This window comes from Amphiprion ocellaris, chromosome 14 (genome assembly GCF_022539595.1).
Source record: "Amphiprion ocellaris isolate individual 3 ecotype Okinawa chromosome 14, ASM2253959v1, whole genome shotgun sequence".
NCBI classification, from domain to species: Eukaryota; Metazoa; Chordata; class Actinopteri; family Pomacentridae; genus Amphiprion; species Amphiprion ocellaris.
This window is the reverse complement of record NC_072779.1, coordinates 4907203-4926818: the sequence shown is the minus strand read 5'-3', so window position 1 is coordinate 4926818 and position 19616 is coordinate 4907203. Positions and strand designations below refer to the sequence as shown.

At 38.6% G+C, this 19616-nt stretch overlaps 1 protein-coding gene across 2 annotated transcripts in view; it reads right to left on the bottom strand.

Annotated features, from left to right (window-relative positions):
- Positions 1 to 19616, bottom strand: part of fstl4 (follistatin-like 4) — a 257662-nt gene that overhangs the window by 175697 nt on the left and 62349 nt on the right. For both annotated transcript variants that reach the window (XM_023266557.3, XM_023266556.3), the window contains one exon: positions 16145 to 16178. In XM_023266557.3, the coding sequence (XP_023122325.2) occupies positions 16145 to 16178 (34 nt within the window). The remainder of the gene's footprint in view (positions 1 to 16144; positions 16179 to 19616) is intronic.

Below are 19616 nucleotides of genomic sequence, written 5' to 3'. Positions count from 1 at the left end.
CTTTCCCTCAGTAGCTGGCTGCCTGAGCCATTTTACATTTAAATTTGTTGAATAATAAATTATTCAGTGATTTAATTCCAAAGAAAGTGGCAAATATTTCTGAGAACAAGCAACACACCTGCCTAGCCAGGTGACTTGTTTTTAAATTACATCCACGATAGGATTCTCATTATCCTCTATGCATTTCAAAAGGCTTTGGGGATCAGAACAAATTTTCAAAATAGATACCTGTATATATATATATATATATATATATATATATATATATATATATATATATATATATAGATGCAGTGCTTTTATGAGCTGTCTTGCCGGTGACAAAAAAGGAGTGGATGTGGACAAAGAGCTTCAGAGAAATCTCAAATTGCATACTGAATTTTAAAAGCACACCCTCAAAGGCAGAATCCTGGCAGAGCCCACTCTTTCATGCTGCCAACACCTGGACAATAGTAATTGCTTGTCATATTTAGGAAAATTATGTGGGAAATACAAATGCCTTATTAAAACGTCTTTTAAATTCGATTCAAGCCAATTTGATTCATTTTCAGCTCACGCTATCCTGGCGAGGTATACTGGTATGATCTCCACCTTGATTCCTTATAGATTCACTGCTTTTAATGCTCTTTCATTTGTTTCATCTAAGCCCTGAAGCCTTCCACCCTGCACCTCAGTATCTCAAATTCCATTTTTATCATTTGAAGATCTTTCTTCCAAACTGACAAATCATCATTTAAAAACAGTGAAGCCACCTCTGAGAGACTGGTGGAAAGCACAATATGAAAATACAGCTCACTCGAGCTTACAAATGGGATGCAAAGGCCACTATGATACAACAATTGGCTTTTGAGAAATCTGCAGTAGTAGTTGCGCAGCCTGCTCTCCGTCTCTGCTGCACGTTGCTTTTTATGGGCTTTTTTTTCTGTACAATATGTGCTATGTAAAAACTAAAGGTCCAAATGATCTTGAATAGATGAATACTCTGTCAAGGGACCTTTCAGTGACACTCTCTCTGAGCTCGAAGGTTCATCCCAACCCTTGAAAATAGCAGTTTGACAAAAGCACAAAGTCCATTTAGCCTGAGGTTTGATAGCTTTCTTCCACATATTGTGGCCTTCCTCAGCAGATGAAGTTATCATGTCATTCAGTACTCAAAGACCTCTGCTGGTACACTTGAAAGCAGTTAAGTGAATGAAATAAATGAAAGATGCTTTTCCACAGCAAATATTATATTTTGTAACTGAACAATATATACAGCTCCATTGCCTCATATGGAGTCAAAAAAAAAAAAAAACATAATATGTAAAGTGTCAAACAGTTGAGATACTTCTGATCAAGGCTGTCTTTAAGCCTCCTCAGGATGAGCTGTTTAGAGTTTTTGAAAATATTTTTCAATGCTTATCTGGACTGAAGGAGCAAACACTGAGGATACGAGCTAAATGATTAATATTAATGTGATCCACTTGCATAAGTAAATAATATGGATTTTGACAACCCAGCCATTAGTATGCTTTACTTTAGGGATATTTTACGAGTTCCTTATTCAGATCAGTTGTTTATACCTCCTGTTCACTTAGTAGTAGTTTTAGAAATTAGGCTAGGTTACACATTGCAAACATGAACTCTAAACTGATCAGCCACAGCAACAACACCACTGATTATCACTGATAATTTCAATACAATATAATGTTCTGCTTGGTTCCTGGCATTCGTGTGATGCTACTTTGACACGTACCGTCCGACAGCACTCCCCAGCAGGACAATGCACCACAAAATCTACTGAAGAATAGTGAAAGGGTTGATCTGACCTCCAAATTCCCCAGATTCCAATCAGATCACGCATGTTTGGGATACACTGGGAAACCACCGCACAACCCACAGGACACAAAGGATCCGATGCCTATGTTACTGTGCCAAACACCACAGGACGCCCCAAAAAGTCCTGGGTCCATTGCTCTATGAGTCAGAGCTGTTTGCTGGCACGTGGGCACCTAAACAGTATTAGCCAGGTGGTTTCGCTGTTGTGGCTGATCAGTGTACATTAAGCTTGTAGCCGTATTGTTTTTTCTTTCTTCTTTTTCAATTAGCCTAAAGTGACCAGTATAAGGGAGAAAGTAAAAACCCCAGCAGACATCAGATATAACAGGCCGACGAACCGACGTCAGCTGTTTGCCTGCCGACCTGCTTGCCTCACAAACCTGACATTACACAGATGTGCTCCCATCTGAACCCACTCTATCAACCCTGGAAAAACGGACTGTCAGACCAGCTGAGAGGAGCCCTCTGTGACCTGTGGCCTGCAAACTGCTGCGTCCTAGTGAGTGTCACCTCTCTGGGGAGCTGATCAACGAAGGCAGCAGTGGTGGCTCCGACTGAAAGAAGCCGGTTTCTGACTACAAATAAGCAGGCAAAACTAAACCTAAATTCAGTGGTCCTGATGTCGACTAAATACCCTGAAGAGAACTCTTGAAAGAAGATTTACTGTTCATTCATTACAGTTTCTTTTGTCATCCAAAAGCTGCAATGTATTCATTTGCGTGTGATTTTTTTATTTAATATACCACTTTTCTGAAGTATATAGTGTAAATAAATCCCCTCATTTATCAGCAAGTCCTGGTTTTGTCCGTTTCTTTATAGAGAAGACAGACAACAGTTTAATCTGTGAAGTGCTGTATATTGAACTATAAGTGCAATAAATGCTGCAGCACAGATGGGTCCATTGTCAATGTATTTGTGTGTGTGAGAGTGAGCGAGAAGGGGGCTACTCTATAATGAAATAACGTTTTACTGACTTTAACTACTAAAGAAATAGAAAATCAATATGCAGGGGTCATTGCTGATATAATGGCGGGCCGCCACAAATAAATCAATAAATGGGAAAGCGAGTCTGTATATCGGCAGGCTTTTCTCTCCATGTTTGAAGAGCATGTTTTAACACACAAAACTCAGAGTCAAGACCATTCGATGTACCTAAGAAAACAGGTCACATGGAGAAAACAGGTTACACAGGAAATCTGCAGGTCTCTGATCTTCCCACAATGTTATTTTGGAAACATTACAGGCTTTAATATGTACTAAAGGGACATTTCTGTCATGTGTGCATGATGTGGGGTAGACATTGAAGTAAGATTATATTTAAAAGCAACTTTCAGAGAAAATGCATGTAATATTTTTAAAATAGAACTAAAAAACCAGTTGGACTATAAAAACGCACTGAATGGTGAGGAGTTTATTTGTAGTTACTGTTGCCCTTCCCCTGAGCATCTTTGGTGAACAATTAATTTTCCATTTACTTTCTGCCTGGTAGCGACTGTCGGCTCAGATGACCCTCTGACTGCAAATTTTACTGCCTGCTAGATGGTGGCCACAATGACATGTAGTCCTTGCTGGAACTGCTAGAGCTCTCATTCATTATTCAGGTTTATATTCACTGATGATAAAGCAACAGAGGTACAATGAGCTCAGTGTTACTTTTTCTCCACTGATCTATTAATACAAACCAAGTGCTGGAAAAAAAAAAAACCCACAGAAAGTAAACAGCCTTCATATCACTAAATAGAAGTGCCGTTTGGGTATTTTTGTTTTATGACTAATCCATCATCTTGCAGTTGCCAAAGTTGCTGGTAGTAATGCTTCTGTCTTGCAGTAATCATAGTATCAATCGGAAAAGTTCCTCAGAAAATCATTTGATCAAGTATTTTGAGGTAGTGAGTACTGAAATGAATCCAACAGAAAAAACTCTTGTCAGATTTGCACACTTCCCTTGCAATGCCAAAGCATTCAAAGCCATCTGCAGCAATAAAAAACAAAAGTCCAGCTACATCAGGAGCATCTGACAAATGAATCACATCTCACCCAGACAAATATACAGTCACTGATAAAACATCGTAAAGTAAAGAAGGATGTTGTTGACATCCAATGGATATGAAAGTACTTAAGAGTGAATGTTTATTCAGTCATAGATATATGACCTGACAGCAGCTTATTAATACTTCCACTTCCCTGGAGGTATGCAAATACACCTTGTCCTCTGCAAAGTGTAACTAAAGACCTTGCGCATTGAGATACAAATTACAATAACTTATCCTCCACCTCCATCAGGTATATATAGGTATATACGGGTATATATATTGTATATGGGTATGTGTGTATGTACCATTGTGTATTTGTATATATGTGAGTTAAAGGCAGGGAAAAGAGCAGGAGAAGAGAAACAGAGCGACAGGAAAAGATAGAGCTGAGTGCAGAGGCATATAATCTGAATTCAAAAGCAATCATTTTTGTTCTCAGCTCATAAAGCCGTCTGTGGTTGATGGGTAAGGCAGTAAAAATCAGGAGAATGAAGGTAAAGAATAGATCTGAAGGGTTTGCAGCGATGCTTACACTCGCACAGCAGCAGCTGCTATCATTCTGGAGTTGACCTCAACAGAGTAAAAGATAAAGCAGAAAGCCAAATTACAGACAATTACAGATCAGACAAAATGATAAATGCAATAGTTAGATTTTCCCCATTAAGGAAAGACTCTTAACAATCAGGTAAGCAAATAAAACTTATTCATTTAACTAATTTGTAGCTATTAAACAATAAGCTAATCATTTGACAAACAAAAATTTAAGTAACTGCATAAAACAAGCAAATGAAGTGGTCACCTTGGGCTCAGACAGAAAGAAAAAAAAGTCAAATATCTTGACATTTTGGAAATGAAACAAACAAATGAATTAATTAATAAATAATTAATCACTACTGAAGATACTCATCAGTTGCACTCAACCAACCAGTGACACGAGTCGCTGGTTTTGTTTTCCCTTTTCAGTTATGCCAATAGTTGTCAGGTTAGTTGTGTTTTCATAAGCAAAATAGAGACACACTATGATGCGGTGATACAGTATATCTCAAGCTCATTAGAGATCAAAGTAAGCAGTGAGGATCCTCTCATGTCTTGGAATAAACGTCTAGGTTTGCCTGCTTTTGCTCTCCATGTAGTCAGCACTACAGTGTGTGTGTGTGTGTGTGTGTGTGTGTGTGTGTGTGTGTGTGTGTGTGTGTGTCTGTGTGTCCAAGTGTAGGCCCCAGTGTGCAGCTTGTCCCAGTCAGGGTAAAGCGTTATTCCGAGTGCCACTGTCAGTCCCTCTTAGTCCCTGGAGAGCTGCTGTGCCCTCCTTAAGCCCTTCAGCAGTATCTGCAGGCATGCTCAACATGGAGCTAACACTGCCACGACAATCCTCTTTTGTCTTTGACTTTCAAACTTTTGTGGTAAAAAAAAAATGACCACAGCCTCAAACTTTGGCTGCCTGTGAATTAGATCAGAGAGTAAATGAACCATAATTTGTGGCCTAATCAAGGTAAGTTTCATGACAATGTAAAATTGTGAGATTTACGACATACTGCATAACTTTACTTGATGTTATTCTAATTCTGTATCCGTGTCTATAAAGGTGGGTCTGATTTTAGCAAAGCCAGTTTCATTTTTCTATTTTGATTAAGTCCTCAATGACTCAATGAACTTTTCGGTTGGTAATCTTTATTGCTCTACAGCTTAATGAAATTATATTTCATAGAGATTTACGATGTGACCAAGATAGTGGCTTACAACTTATAGCAATGAAAATGTATTATTTCTGCACATTCTAATTATGTAGGATGACTGTAGGAGAGTTATGATAGTATCTTAATGTAACTGCTTGCGATTTCTTTTGTCCGTCAAATATGAATATTAGAAAATCTGAAACCATTGTCAAAAATATCATAATAAAAGATATAACACCATTAATGAGACAAAAAAAAACCCTTTCAGTATGCTTGTAAGACCTAAAGAATATACATGATGTATTTTGGTAAGAATCACTGAATCGAAGCAAAACTTGTTTGTTTACAAGGACACAGTGAATCCTAAAAAGATCTAATCAAAGTGTGTTATAGTTCTAAACTGTTTACTTTTTAATCAATAACCTGATTCCCTCCACCAGTAACACAGTCCAACATTTGCACCAATACAGCAGCAACAATGCTTTTACATAAAACATTACACAGATCAATATGTTTTGCTGCACATATTGGCTGATGCACACTGGTACTGGCAGCGGTATTGATTGTTATGAGCCACCAAATGAGAAAAAAATAAAAGGGAAAAAATTCTGAAAAATGTGAAATTAGAAATAGTGGCAAGCAGCAGCTCATCTGGTATCAGTGAGAAACTCAGAAAATGCTGCCAGAGTGACTACTGCTACTCTAAAGTAACCTGCAAGAGGCTGTTAGCCTCGCAGCTAATGCTATCAGTTTCTTAGCAAAGACTTTGACTTCCTTGACAGAGAAAAAGGTTTGGGCTCTTGTCAGCACCCTACATATCCGAACCATTTCCAACCACACTTGTGTGATCATTCTAAACCACAATTTCCTTGCTGTGTGTGGACATCTAAATGCCAGAACAGCTGCTTATTTTAACATTTCCAACTACGTGTGAGTTTTTTTTTCCCCTGTGTTTTGGCCTTGCAGATAGATTTACTGTAAATTACTCTTATACTGTACGGAGAATGTCTATCCCATGATATTAGTGAAGATATTTTATCACTCAGCTCAAGTGAATAAAGAACAGACGATATGCATAGGTGTTAAAAAAAAAAAAGAATGTAAATCAAGAGATGACTGCCTCAGCTACACATCTGTTTTACCGTTGTTCTCTCATCACTTCACCACTTATGCTTTCTAAAAATGTACAAATGCTTGAGAGCATACAACACATTCATTTACTTGAAGCTCATGTACACAGTATGGTTGGCAGAAACATACAGAATGAGTAAGCAGTGCATTTCAGATCACGTATTAAATAAGAATTAAAAAAAGTTAGAATACCACTAACTTAGAGATTCTGGATGATTGCAATTGTGTCAAGAAAGCCCCATTAACTTTTCTCAAAAGCAACTATTCAGTCAAATTTCCAAAAGAAAGAGTGCAAATGTGATTATTTTCAGTCTTTGACAATAAACTGGCACCTCTACTGCAGCTTTATTTGATGCTTCTCTACGTTTCATATTGCAGATCTACCACCCAAACCTGAGTCTAACAAGGTGGTGATGGTTTGTTTGTAGTTTAATTATAAGTGGGCAATTGTTGCTTTAAATTTGTCAGGTTACACCATTTTTTTGTTTGCTGAACATCAGGTCAGAATGGCTTTGGGCCCTGACTCACTGCCTGGCTGACCACATGTATCTGCTATCAGCTCCATTAGTTCAACACTGCTGAACACACCAAAATCACATTCACGTCAACACCTGCCATTTCACAGTTACTTGCTGTTGAATACATTTTCCAATCAACTACCAACTGTGAAGTTTTGCTCGTTAAAGCGTACATCAACATCACCAGCTGTCTTTACCCCATAAGTGAAAATATCCTTTACTACTTAATTGAGAAGCCATTAAATAATTGCTTAAGGTACATATTTATTTTGAGTTTTTCTTTCTACAGGTCCTGTGTTTACTTGAAATATTCTGGGTAAATGTCTGCAGCGAGGCAGCAGGAGAAATTTTTAGCTCTGAGCAAATAAAATATAAACCACCCCAGGCATTTTTGGCATCTCGTACCATAAGTGTGTATTCTCTCCCTGTCTTAATCCTGCCTTCCATGCTTGTACCATTTTCTGCTATGCACTGTCACCCCTAGTTCCTCCTCCTCCTACTATTGTCCTTTATCGTGCAACAGGTTCGTTATCAGGGAGCAGTCTGGCTGTGGAGGCATCAGCAATGTAGGTGTGTAGGTGGGATGTTGTTATCCAGTGTGCCCACAAAGTCAAGGCCAATATAGATACTATAGGTGGAAAATCAAACGACAGTTGTTCCAGGTCGCACTGAGAAAAACATCCCTCAAAATTCTTTGAAATCTTAATTTCCTTCAAGCAACACAGAATTTTTTTTTTCAAATGCAGATTTGTGGGCTGAAAATGATAACTTCCCTTCCCCTCCAATGTCTTCTACACAGTTTTTTTTTCGTGTTTCTTTTATGATTGCTCCATTTTCTCTTCAGTTACTTTTTTTGTCAGTTTTTCTGTTTTTGTAAAGTATCTGCCTTTTGATTTTGCCTCTCCATTTCTCCACATCTCAAAAACATTTTTGACTTTTTCTCCCAGACTCATCTTCTGACATGAACGCACTTGTCATCTGAATGCTTTTAAGGTACAACAAAGTAGAGATGTCAATGTCGGTGACATCTCTATTATTTCTCTACTATGTAAATCCTCCAGCATCTGTTGACTGCATTAGTATTACGCAAATCTAAAATATCCTCACATTGTTTTGCATTGACAATGGAGCAGACTGGGGAAGTTTACAAAACTCAATATGACAATGTGTCAATGTATGCTTAACAAAAGCCAATATTTACAATTTATTTGACTGATAATTGAGTAAAATATTTTCCTTTCACCACTCTTCCCCTTGCTTCTTCAGACTTTCCTCCCCTCTCCTCTCTCCTTGCCTTCTTCTCCTCCCAGCTTCCTCCCTAGTCATTTGCTGCTTATTAGAGAGTCTCTCTGTCAACCTTGTCCCATCTAATTCTCACCCAATTACAATCTAAATGAACCACAGGACTGCTTAACTTGCTTTGCCTCTTCCCATTGTTTAATTTGTGACGGTAACAAACCCTGATTAGGCCTCTGCAAAGGTTCATAAATTAAGCACTCAAGACCAAATTAATCACCATTCCCTGGGAAGATAAATGGGCAATATTCAATTTTTCCATATGGATCCCACTGACAAGAATAACACACTGAGAAGAACACTCAATGACAATGACTGCATATTTTCCAAGTGGTGCCGTTTTTGACCAGGGGTGGTTTGTGCATCAGCAACTAGTCAAATGTCATTTACACAGTTTCTGTCCGAGCCATCTAAAAACCTTCATATGCAATGTTTGCACTAAAGCAGTTCTCACAAGCAGCATCTGTATTCCAGAGGTAAAACTGGGCCAATTTGATTAATGTCAGCATCTCAACATGAGGTGTGAATACGCCACAATAAAAGGCTTGCCACAGAGGGAGAGGATGAGTGGAAAGGAGAGTGAAAATATTGGAGAAACAGTGTCTCGAGGTAGAGAAGACAAATACACAATAAAGCAGGAATGAAACAGGAAAAAAAGGGTGAAGGTAAACTGCAATAATGAAAAATCAAAAATGAGAAGCTACTAGCCAATGGCAGTGAAAACAGACAATCCCAGAGAGCTGTGCTGATCATCATCCAAGGAAAAATGAGAGCAAAACAAGAAAATGAAATGCAATTGCCTGATTTTGACAGAGGATCTAGTTTAGCATACAAACAGGCAGCAGATAATTAGTCTCGAGAGGGAAATCAGCGCACCCTGAGAGGAGGAAAAAAATGCTGAAAATATTGAAACGGCTGTCCTCAAACAACAGGGCAGCCATATCACAGGCCTGTCTGCTGACTTTCACCCTTCCTACACTTTACCACTCCCTCACTTTTATCTCTAGAAAAGATGTCACTATGTATATTTCAGAAAATATTCAATAAGTTTATAATACCTTGATGTTCTGTGCCACACAAAGGGCATCCAAGTCAAGATACCTACTATACTACCTTTATTCTAATGCAGGTAAAGATGATCTGAAACCCTTCTGAAGCTGTAGAAGACACTATGAGCAACGGACTCTGTTACTGTCCACCATGCAGATTTACCATTATCATTGATCAGCTAAGTTTGTCCATAGCAGAGACTGTGGAGATGCATCCTGCTCCAAAATCAACTATAGGGTTATGATAAATACATGACTATTGAAAAAAAGAATGTTGTTCGATTGGTATGTCATTAAAAAATTTTTAGAAAACATCTTGAATCTGACAAAGACCTCCAGTGTGAAATACTCTACAAACTGTCAGGTCTGTCAAACTCTCGCTATCGCTTTCGCCACATCCATGCTAAGTCGGCTAAATCTGCAAAAACTCTGATAAACTCACTATTCCTATGCCATTTTGGTAAAGATGTGCACAAAACTAAAAGGAAGAGAGAAAAATGAACAAGCTTTTCTTGTACTTCAGTTGAAAAAACTACAAAACCAGTGATGACAATGAGTGTGGTAGACAGTGTCAGCTCATTCAAACTCTGTTCAGTCCTCATCAAAGTTCTGATTTTAGGTGACAATCACATTTGTATGCATTTCACAATGTAACTCTTTGCCTTATGTTTCAATGACAGCATTTTATAATCTTTCAGATATCGGCTATTTGCATTATAATGAGCAGAGAAAAGTGAAAGTTCTGATTTTGTTCTCGATGCTTTGTGATCCTCTCTCTGTATTTTCACAAAAGGACAGATTTAACTTCAGATTCAGATGTTATCTGCTCATTAAATGGCCGTTATCATTGAACATCTTGTCCACATATTTTTCCCAGTAGTGACCTCCTATGCCCTCTGTCAGGCCAGAAAGCACTTTCTCATCCATTCTAATCATTGATGAACAGAGAGTAACCCTGTTAACGTGGTGCTAATATGGTAATAAGCGCATATAGAAATCTCTGGTGGTGTCATCAGCCTGACAACATAAAAATGAGTTTTGCAATGTGGTAAATGTAGCAAAACTATGCATTTAAACCCAAATCATGATCCTTTTCTGGAGTTAGCTAAGTAGCACTGGTCCCTAAACTTTACTAGAAAGAAAAAGTCAAAATAAGACTTAAGTTCACTGATTTATAATCACATCAGCAACTCCAACTTCCAAGTACAAAATCATAGCTCCATCAACATTTAATGAGATGATAACTGGGCAGTGTTAAATCAGGTGCTAACAGCCTACTGAGCCTATCAGAAGGTGTTTACAGGCATGATGCACAGTGATAGCAGCCATTTAATGGGCTGATAACATCTGAATTTAACACCATAAAAATAGTCAGAATGAAACTCGGCAAAGGCTGTTTACATCACCACAAGAACATTCCCAAACCAGAAATCCCCAAATATGTAGTAAACAACCCCTGCCTCAGTCTGCAGACAACATCATGATGTGCCAACAGATAACTTGTTTGGTAAATCTTGCACAGGTAATGTGGCAAGAGGGAATTCAGACTGAAGCTATTAAATGCCAGATATTAGAGAGGTACTGCACTGCATCTTGCTGATAGTAAATCATTTTTCTTGTCATAATAGTATCTTCTGTCAGCTGTGCTGCTGAGCCATTCACTGAGCATTATACTTCTTCTCTGGACTCTCTGTTCAGACAGAAAGAGGAGAAAATAATTACCCACATGCATGGCATGCTGACAAAATACAGACAACTACTGCACATGCACAGAAAGTAATACATTCTCTACATTACAGGATATAATTATCTGTATATGCATAAAATTACCAAATTGTTACTCAACCAAAGTAGAATTAATAAGCAAATTATGATTTCTTTGGAAGTTCTCATATTCCACATAATGATGCTAAATGTGATACTGGTATTGTTCTGCTCTGATGGGCAAAGCAATAAAATAACTGTGATAATTATAATCAAAGGTTCCCTCAATAACATTAGCTGGTTTGTAATTTACAATAAATGTATCTGTTCTACTTTGAGTCGGCTCTGAGGCTACAGCAAAGGTTTGATGCAGGATTGAAAAAAAAGATGGCAGAAAATACATGTGTGCTGCAGGGAAAGTAAAAATGACCAACCAGATTTCTAAAATAGAATAAATGGCCGAGTGATATACATTGCTAGATATCCAGATGACCTCTGTCCATGAAGACAGAAAACTGAATGAACCTTTTTCAAAAAGGTAGCGTTGTCCTATAGAAGGCTGAGGTCAGGACTCTCAAGCTGCTAACATTTGCAACCAAACTCTCAAGCAAAGCTCTCACAGGTAGAATTAATTCACACTCCAGTAGTACTTGCTCTCGTCAAGCCTTTCAGCCATTGCATTTTTCATTTAAATTTTCAATTTTTAGCATTAAAGCAAATACAACTGCCTGTACTACTGTAGTATGAAGGATATATGCAAGACAACGCTGGTAGCAGAGAGAATCAAGTCATTGATTCAATAATAAACTATAGTTTATAATCACTACACACTTTTTAATATATTGTTTCATATTGTTTTGCCCTAGATGTGGCCACCATAGTAGACATCTATAAATCATTTTGAATATTCACAGAATCCTGTCTTCAAAATGTGCACAACATTCTTCTTTTGCATTTTTAGCTCAGTTAATCTCCGAGCTGTGTCCAATTCACTCACTTGACACTTATGCATTTCTGACTTATTTGAAAGTCAAAATACAACAAAAACATTAGCTGTTATGCTGACACCTCTAACACAATTACCATGCATGTCATTAGCACAATGAAACAAAGTGCTGATGTAAAGAAGTCATTGTCGGCCACAATCCTGTCCTGTTATCGCTTTGTTCATTATAGTGATTCACAAGAGCTGAGTCACATCAGTAAGGATAAGTAACACTTATCAATGTTGTTCAGCGGTTGTAAGTATGAATGATAAAACAGGGCATTTTGCATATTTAAACAAACACAGTGACATTCACACCAAATGGAGAAAAATCACACAGACACAGCAACAAACTAAAAAGAAAAACAGAGAAAAACACACTGAACCATCTAGCACAGCTACTGTGCACAAATGACCGTGACAGTTACTGTCCTCTTCTTGTGCTCCTATCAACTTTCTGCTACTACACAATGGATCTGTTTCTTGACAACACACGTGCATGTGATACTACACAAAAGACAAACAATACTGAAAATGCTTGCAGCTTATAGAGATTTCTCCCAGTGCTGAGCCACATTCTATGAGCAGATGACAATAATGTTTTTCTACATGTGCGTACAGTAAGCCAGCATCGACATTCGCAAAGTCAGATAAAGGTAGAGAATGAGTGTCACAGAAGAATCTCAGTGCATTTTCCCATCAGCAGATTTGTATGAGGCAAGCAGAGACTGAGCAGCTGGAAAAGCAATTATCATGTAGGAAGGCACATTTCACCACATAATACAGTTTTTTAAAAAATCAGCGAACAAAGATCCAGAGGTAAAGAGAGAAGGAAAAGCTGCACTGGATGCTGAATAACAAACACGAACAAAAGAAATCCTCTGGGTCATGTTTAGGTCGAATAGAAGCAGGCACAGAGCAGAAAAATCGGAGCGCGAGCAGTGAAACAGCACTTCACTCTGGAGATGAAGACAACACATCATAATGGGCCTAATGCTTACAGATGAAGTCACTTGTCAAGTAGGGAGCAGTCAGCCTTGGAAATATTGCTGTTACAGTAACTTCCACACAAACTGCTCAATCTCGCTGTCATGCAATGCAGTAGCACAAGCTGCAAAAAATAGTGAGCCAAGAAAATCATATGTGTTTCTTCAGCTCTACATAACACACAGGAGAGACTTTATTTTTTTGAGCACTGCCAATACAACACCTTTCCCAACAACTCAGGCAGTCACTCAAACGGGTTGAATTAGTAGATGGTAAAGGCATCCGGAGTGAAGAAAAAAAAAACATGGAATATAAAAATAATGCTTGTTGCCAAAAGAATAACACACAATCTCTACAAAAACCTGCACAGTGCCTGAACCAACCAAAGATTGAAACTCTCCTACAACGCCCTTTAGTCCTCAATAGGATTGACAACCATAATAGTAATTTCAGGATTGTTTTGAGAGATTACATTTAACACTGAACTGAGACAGATAAAATCACCAAACATACAGCAAGAATGTCAAAACTTCTAAAGTTTGTATCACAGTGTAATACAGTACTCGAAAAACTGCAAGGTAAACAAAGGTGGCTCAAAGATCAAGCAAAGATAAACATCAGTATAAAGACAAGGGAAGTGCTAGACTGATGGGTTACTAAGTTGATGATGGTAGAATTCTTTTACCAAAGCTTTATTCTAGTATCATAATTATTACTTAGTTAAGAGACAATCAAAGTTTGTCTGTCTCTTACCAACATTACTCAAAAACAGATTAATGGATTTGGATGAACTTTTCAGAGAAGGTCAGAAATGACACAAGGACCAATTGATTCGATTTTGGCAATGATGTAGCTTATAGTCTGGATCCACTAATTTTTTTCACGATTTCTGCGTCATTGATAACGGCACGGCATCACTGTAACTATGACAACAAGTGGACACGTTAGCTGGCTGCTGACGATCACGATTGCGATCCTACTACAAATCGACCACTGGGGACTGATAGGGACTTATCCATCGGAAATGACACAAGGAAAGAGCAGTCTTCAGGGAGTACTGTACTCTGAGTGCTTTCCTAGTTATTGTTGTGGCAGTCATAGCTCGTCTGGTTGGTGGAAGCCCTTCTTGTAAAGTCTCAAAAGCTAGACATATGAGGGAGTTCAGAATCAAGAAAGTCTTCATGTTCATGAGTGTTGCACAAATCAAAGGATATAAAAGAAAGTTTGCTGGCTGCCAAACATGAATCTGCATCATTACTTCTACACATTGACCGCAATCTGTGCAACAACGGGTGCAGGACCTGACCAAACAACTACTGAAACTTTCCTGTAACATCCTTAGTCCTCAACAGCATTAACCACCATCATAATACTTTCAGGATTCAATACTAAACTGAGACAGATAAAACTACACAACATACAACAAGAGCGCCGAACCTTCAAACAGTACGTGTGTAATCCCCTTGAAGGTCACTAGTTTAAAAAATGATTACAAGGACAAACAAAGATGTAAATAAAAAAAAATTAAGCACAAGCCTGATGGTTTTTTTTAGACGGATGATGGTAGAGTAGTAATACTGAAGTTGTATTCAACTTAGTATTGTTCTAGTACCATACTTATGGCTGTGGAAGTTGTAGCTCGAAAGCAGTTTAGCAGTTGCTTGTCTGGTTGGTTCCTGCTCCTGTGTAAAGTTTCCCAAGCCCAGCAAACAACACCTTTTATAACTTCTTATCCAACTAGTCCAACAGGTCGATTTAGTAGATGACAAAGATATCATGAGAGAAGAAAAAACAAAGAATATCAAAGAAACATTGCTACAGAAATTAATCTGCACAATTGTTGCCACATATTGGACTCAATCTCTGCAACAACTTATGCACTACCTGACCAACCAAGTACTGAGACTCTCCTGTGACACCTTTAGTCCTCAGTAGCATTGATCACAACAATAATAACTTCAGGATTGTGGTGAAAGATTACATATACCAACTACCACTACCACTAGTTGAAAAAAAACATGAAAAGGTAAGCGCAGATGGGTTAGGGTTAGAGATGTAAACATCATTATAAAAAAGTCACACACAAGCCTGATGGATTGTCTTAGCTGATGGTGGCAGAGTAGTAGTACTGAAGGTTTATTCAACTTAGCATTGACACTAGTATCATAATTATGGTTGTGGCAGTCGTAGCTCGGATAGACGGTGGTGTCCTTCTTGTAAAGTGTCAACAGCCAGACATACAGGGCAGTTCTGACGCTAGAATGTAAAACTGTCTGTGCAATCGCTGCAGCGTAAAACAGCATATGAGCTTCAAGTCAAACAAACATTACTTACTGGCTTCTGACAGGCAGATGAAGATGGCTGACAGCTGGTTGATTATTCACCTGACAAACATATTTATCAACTTTCAGACAGGTTGTCACTGCGAATGAGTGATTTCAGATGCTTCCACTTTTTGTCTGTTGAGTTGGGGGAGGATGGCAGGACATGGTAGAGGTGGACTTTCACTGTATTAATGAAACACCTTCCTTATTTTCAGCCACACATTTTTTTCCTCACATGGTGTCAAATGCAGTAAATGGACGCTTGCCAGTCCTGCAACTAGTTGGTAAATTATCTCTCGGCATCCAACTGAAATGGAGATCTGACATGCTTTCAAACACTTCATCTCATAACAGTGGCGCAATAAATGCAATGCAGTACCAAGTGGGATTTTTCATATTGTCACACTTACATCATTATCAGACTTTTCCCCCATAACAGGCTGCATGGTCCATTTTATGGGAGCCATTTAGATTTGAATTACCTTCCAGCAGCATTCCCCAGTAATCAGAAAACCAAAGTGCGCTCCAGAATAACAGCAGAAGAAAAAAAGATTTTGTAATGGAGAACAACGTGGCATATTTTGAAAAATGCTGTTTGGTTTGAACACAGTAAGTGTACTCACATTGATCGATGTTCCCGTCTGCTTTCCCCTTCTCCTGCAAACAGAGAACACACACAAAAGTGGTTATTACAGGCTTGGAAGAGTGAGACAAAAACAGCCCTACTGCAGCTTTTCTCAGACCATTCGTTACTGGGCCTTTTCCTCTTTTCTGGGCTAAGAGAACGACGACGGCAGAAAACAAAGGCAAACAGATGGAAAGAGAATGAGAAGAAAAGAGTCAGAGAGGGAATATCTAGTGAATGACAGCAGAGAAACGGCATGACTCTTACAAAACCGAGTACATAGTCAATTCAATCATCATAATTATAAATACACTTGCCAACAGGATGGCAGGTTTCACCGTATTTTACAGGGATGTTTGTCCGGACATCAAACAAGTGACATCAACAGGAAAAGCGGATTCATTTGTCAGTCCTAACTGTGAGTATAATACTGACATGCAGCTTCAAGATAATGTTATGTCACATTTATTCATGGCCTTCCAATAACACTAAATTCTAAAGACAGAGAGAGAAACAAGTGATAAAAAAGTAGAGACAAATGGGAAACTAGAGTTACACAAAACACAAAGTGTGGAGAATGTTGGAAGAGAAGATAACTGTCCTAAGGCATCACTGAGCAATGTCACAGGTAGTGAAGAAAATGAAAAATTGTATTCAACAACAAGTAAAGACATAATGTGTTGAAGTAATAAGTGAAATGGGTAACCATAATATTAGAACTGCACAATATATTGTTTCAGTGTCAACAATGTGATAAGCATATACATAATAGTCAGGATTGTTTTGCCGCTTGTTACATAAAGGAAATTTGCTCATTTTCCATGACTTAACTGAAAGAGAAGACTGTTTGATTGGACCTAATTATATTTATTTAAGGGTTCTTGCATATACAGATTTTTAAAAACTTTACTCGCAAGACACAGAGTTTGTTGGCTTGCACTGGCCACATGTGTGTAGCAAAATGAATGAGGAAAAGCACAGAAACATTGAAAAAAATAACTGAAACATCAGCTGTATTGTAATATTGCAGATGCAGAAAGGATGATGTTGGCCAAAAACTCTGTCAGCAGTGGCCTGTGAGTTCAACCACTAAATGAGGCAAGATGACTAATTTGTTTGATCATTTAAATCCAAGCCACAAAGCCCTGTACGATGAGCACAGAAAAACTATTTTGGATGCCTTTGTCACTGTCACACCATTCGAGAAAGACTGCAAACAGCAGAGAGAAATCACTGCAGTGGGAACGCCTCATTTCATGAAAGACATGAGACAAAGAACACAGTTACCAATGAGGGTTTAAAGAATGCGATCTGGTTGCTTAAGAAGTCGTACGTAATATAACATCCTGCACCTATTTTGAACTGTATGAAAAATGTAAGGCACGAGTTGGGGAAAAAAAATGCCAAAAATGGAACATTATGTACCCACAATGGACTTGTGGTCCAGATGGACAACATAGTTCTAGATAAGTCTCACTATTCACTTTATTAATGTGGACTTCCAACTGAAAAGTCGCTGTTTACAAACAGCATTTTTCCCCGATGATCATACAAGTGAAAGCATGGCAACGGGAAAGAGAGAAGTGTCGGCTGCTTGGGGACCGAGATGAGAGACGTCAAGTCTGTAGAACAACAGAAAATGCAGTAAACACGGTGAAGGCTGCTGTGCTAAACAAGTGCATCCTGCAGCTGCTAAGTTATTACTAACGCTATATTTACAAAGCTGTTTTTCATGTTGCCGTATGTATTGCAGAAATATGAATTAATTATTAATGTAATTTGTTTGTCAGCATCATGCAGTCTTAATTACTACTGACATAAATGGAAACTGTCTGGTTTGTGAACTGGTTGAACTTAGACTCACTGATTATCTTTTGTGCAAACCAGCTGACCTCTCTGTGTACACTATATGTGTGTTTTTATGCACAAATTATCAGCATTTTGGTGTGAGCCGTGTGCTTTTTGGTGACTGATCATTTGTGCTTGTAACAGCACAAGGGCTGCTGCTTAATGTATCTCAACTTGAAATGCAATTTAACACACGCAGGCAAAACTGAGGATCGCCATGCTGTTTAAAAATAGGACACCGGCAGGTCTTCCAATGCAACACCACTTCTGAAGAAGCCAATATGTGGCAGCAATTGAAGTGTTGTGACATTTTGCATTCTTGTCCCTCAGTGTGGATGTCACTGGTAATGAGGCTCAGTGATAAAACGTGTGCGTCTGCAAGGTCCTCTTGACTTCCCAGGAGACTGAGAGCCTCGTGAGAAACACAGCAGTTTTAGTGCCTCCCGTCACTTCCTCCGTCTTTGCCTCTACATCTCTATCCCTCTCTCTTCCCTCGCTCTGCCATCTGTCCATCTTAATTGCAGACGTGTTTCCTCATGATGGCAGGATAAAATTGAGTGTGCTCATCAGCACCATCTTCCATCATCTCGCCTGCCGCTGTTTGATCAATTGATTAGAGGATCAAACCAAGCATGGAGGTGAAAGAAAAGCTTCGTGCTTCTTTCTAAAAATACTGTCCGATCTTTACCATGACTCACTAGGGTTCTTCTCATCCCTTTACGTTACACATTCAGCTTTAGGGGATTATTGTGGTGTAGAATATTAGTTGAGTAAGACTTGATGAGCCAAAGTAGATGCCGACCATCACACATAGTTGATTAGGAGGCTCTTTGTATTTTTCTCTTAAGTACTGCTGTATCGCTCTCAGTGGGTGGAGACATGCAAATAATTACTGGCAGAATTTCATTTGAGCAAATAGGGCAAACCCACGGGGTTTTAATTAGGCACGATCTGATGCTTTTCTCCACCATACTTCCTTGTTGTGATGAAGGCTGATTAGATGGGTGTATTCTTAGATACAACACTTGCAGATATGTGATAAGATTATGACAACGCTGAGGTACATGGACAATAGGGAGAGAGGATTCAATACCTTTGAATCTCTTGAGCCTGAAACTGCGCGCTTGGCTTGTGCTTCTTTTACTTGTAGGGTTATTACACAGCTACTACATGTCTACAGCCTGTTATACCACATTATTTAAGACATATTGTCATACACAAGACAATGTAATTCTTCAAAACAGTTTTGAGACATGACATTTACATGTTAACAACATCAGATATCCTTTCTGAATAGAGAAAGTACCAGTCTAAAATAAGTTTTTGCACAGAGTGTTTGAATTATAGGTTGTTTGCAGCCATGTTTCTAAGCAAGGTTCTTTTGCAGGGTGTTCCTCAGAGATACCATGGGCCTGAAAGTGTTTTGTTAGCCCCGTTTAACCTGCAAGAGTTTCAGAAAGCAATGTGACATGTTTGGCTGCCTGGAAGGAAACAAATTCAATGTCTTTTCCACAGAAATAAACTGGGAAGAAATTCGGTCAAGAATTACAGCTGTCACAGGCGATGAACTCAAGAAGACAGTCGGGAAATTGCTGACCATCAGGGGAAATGATTTAGACTAC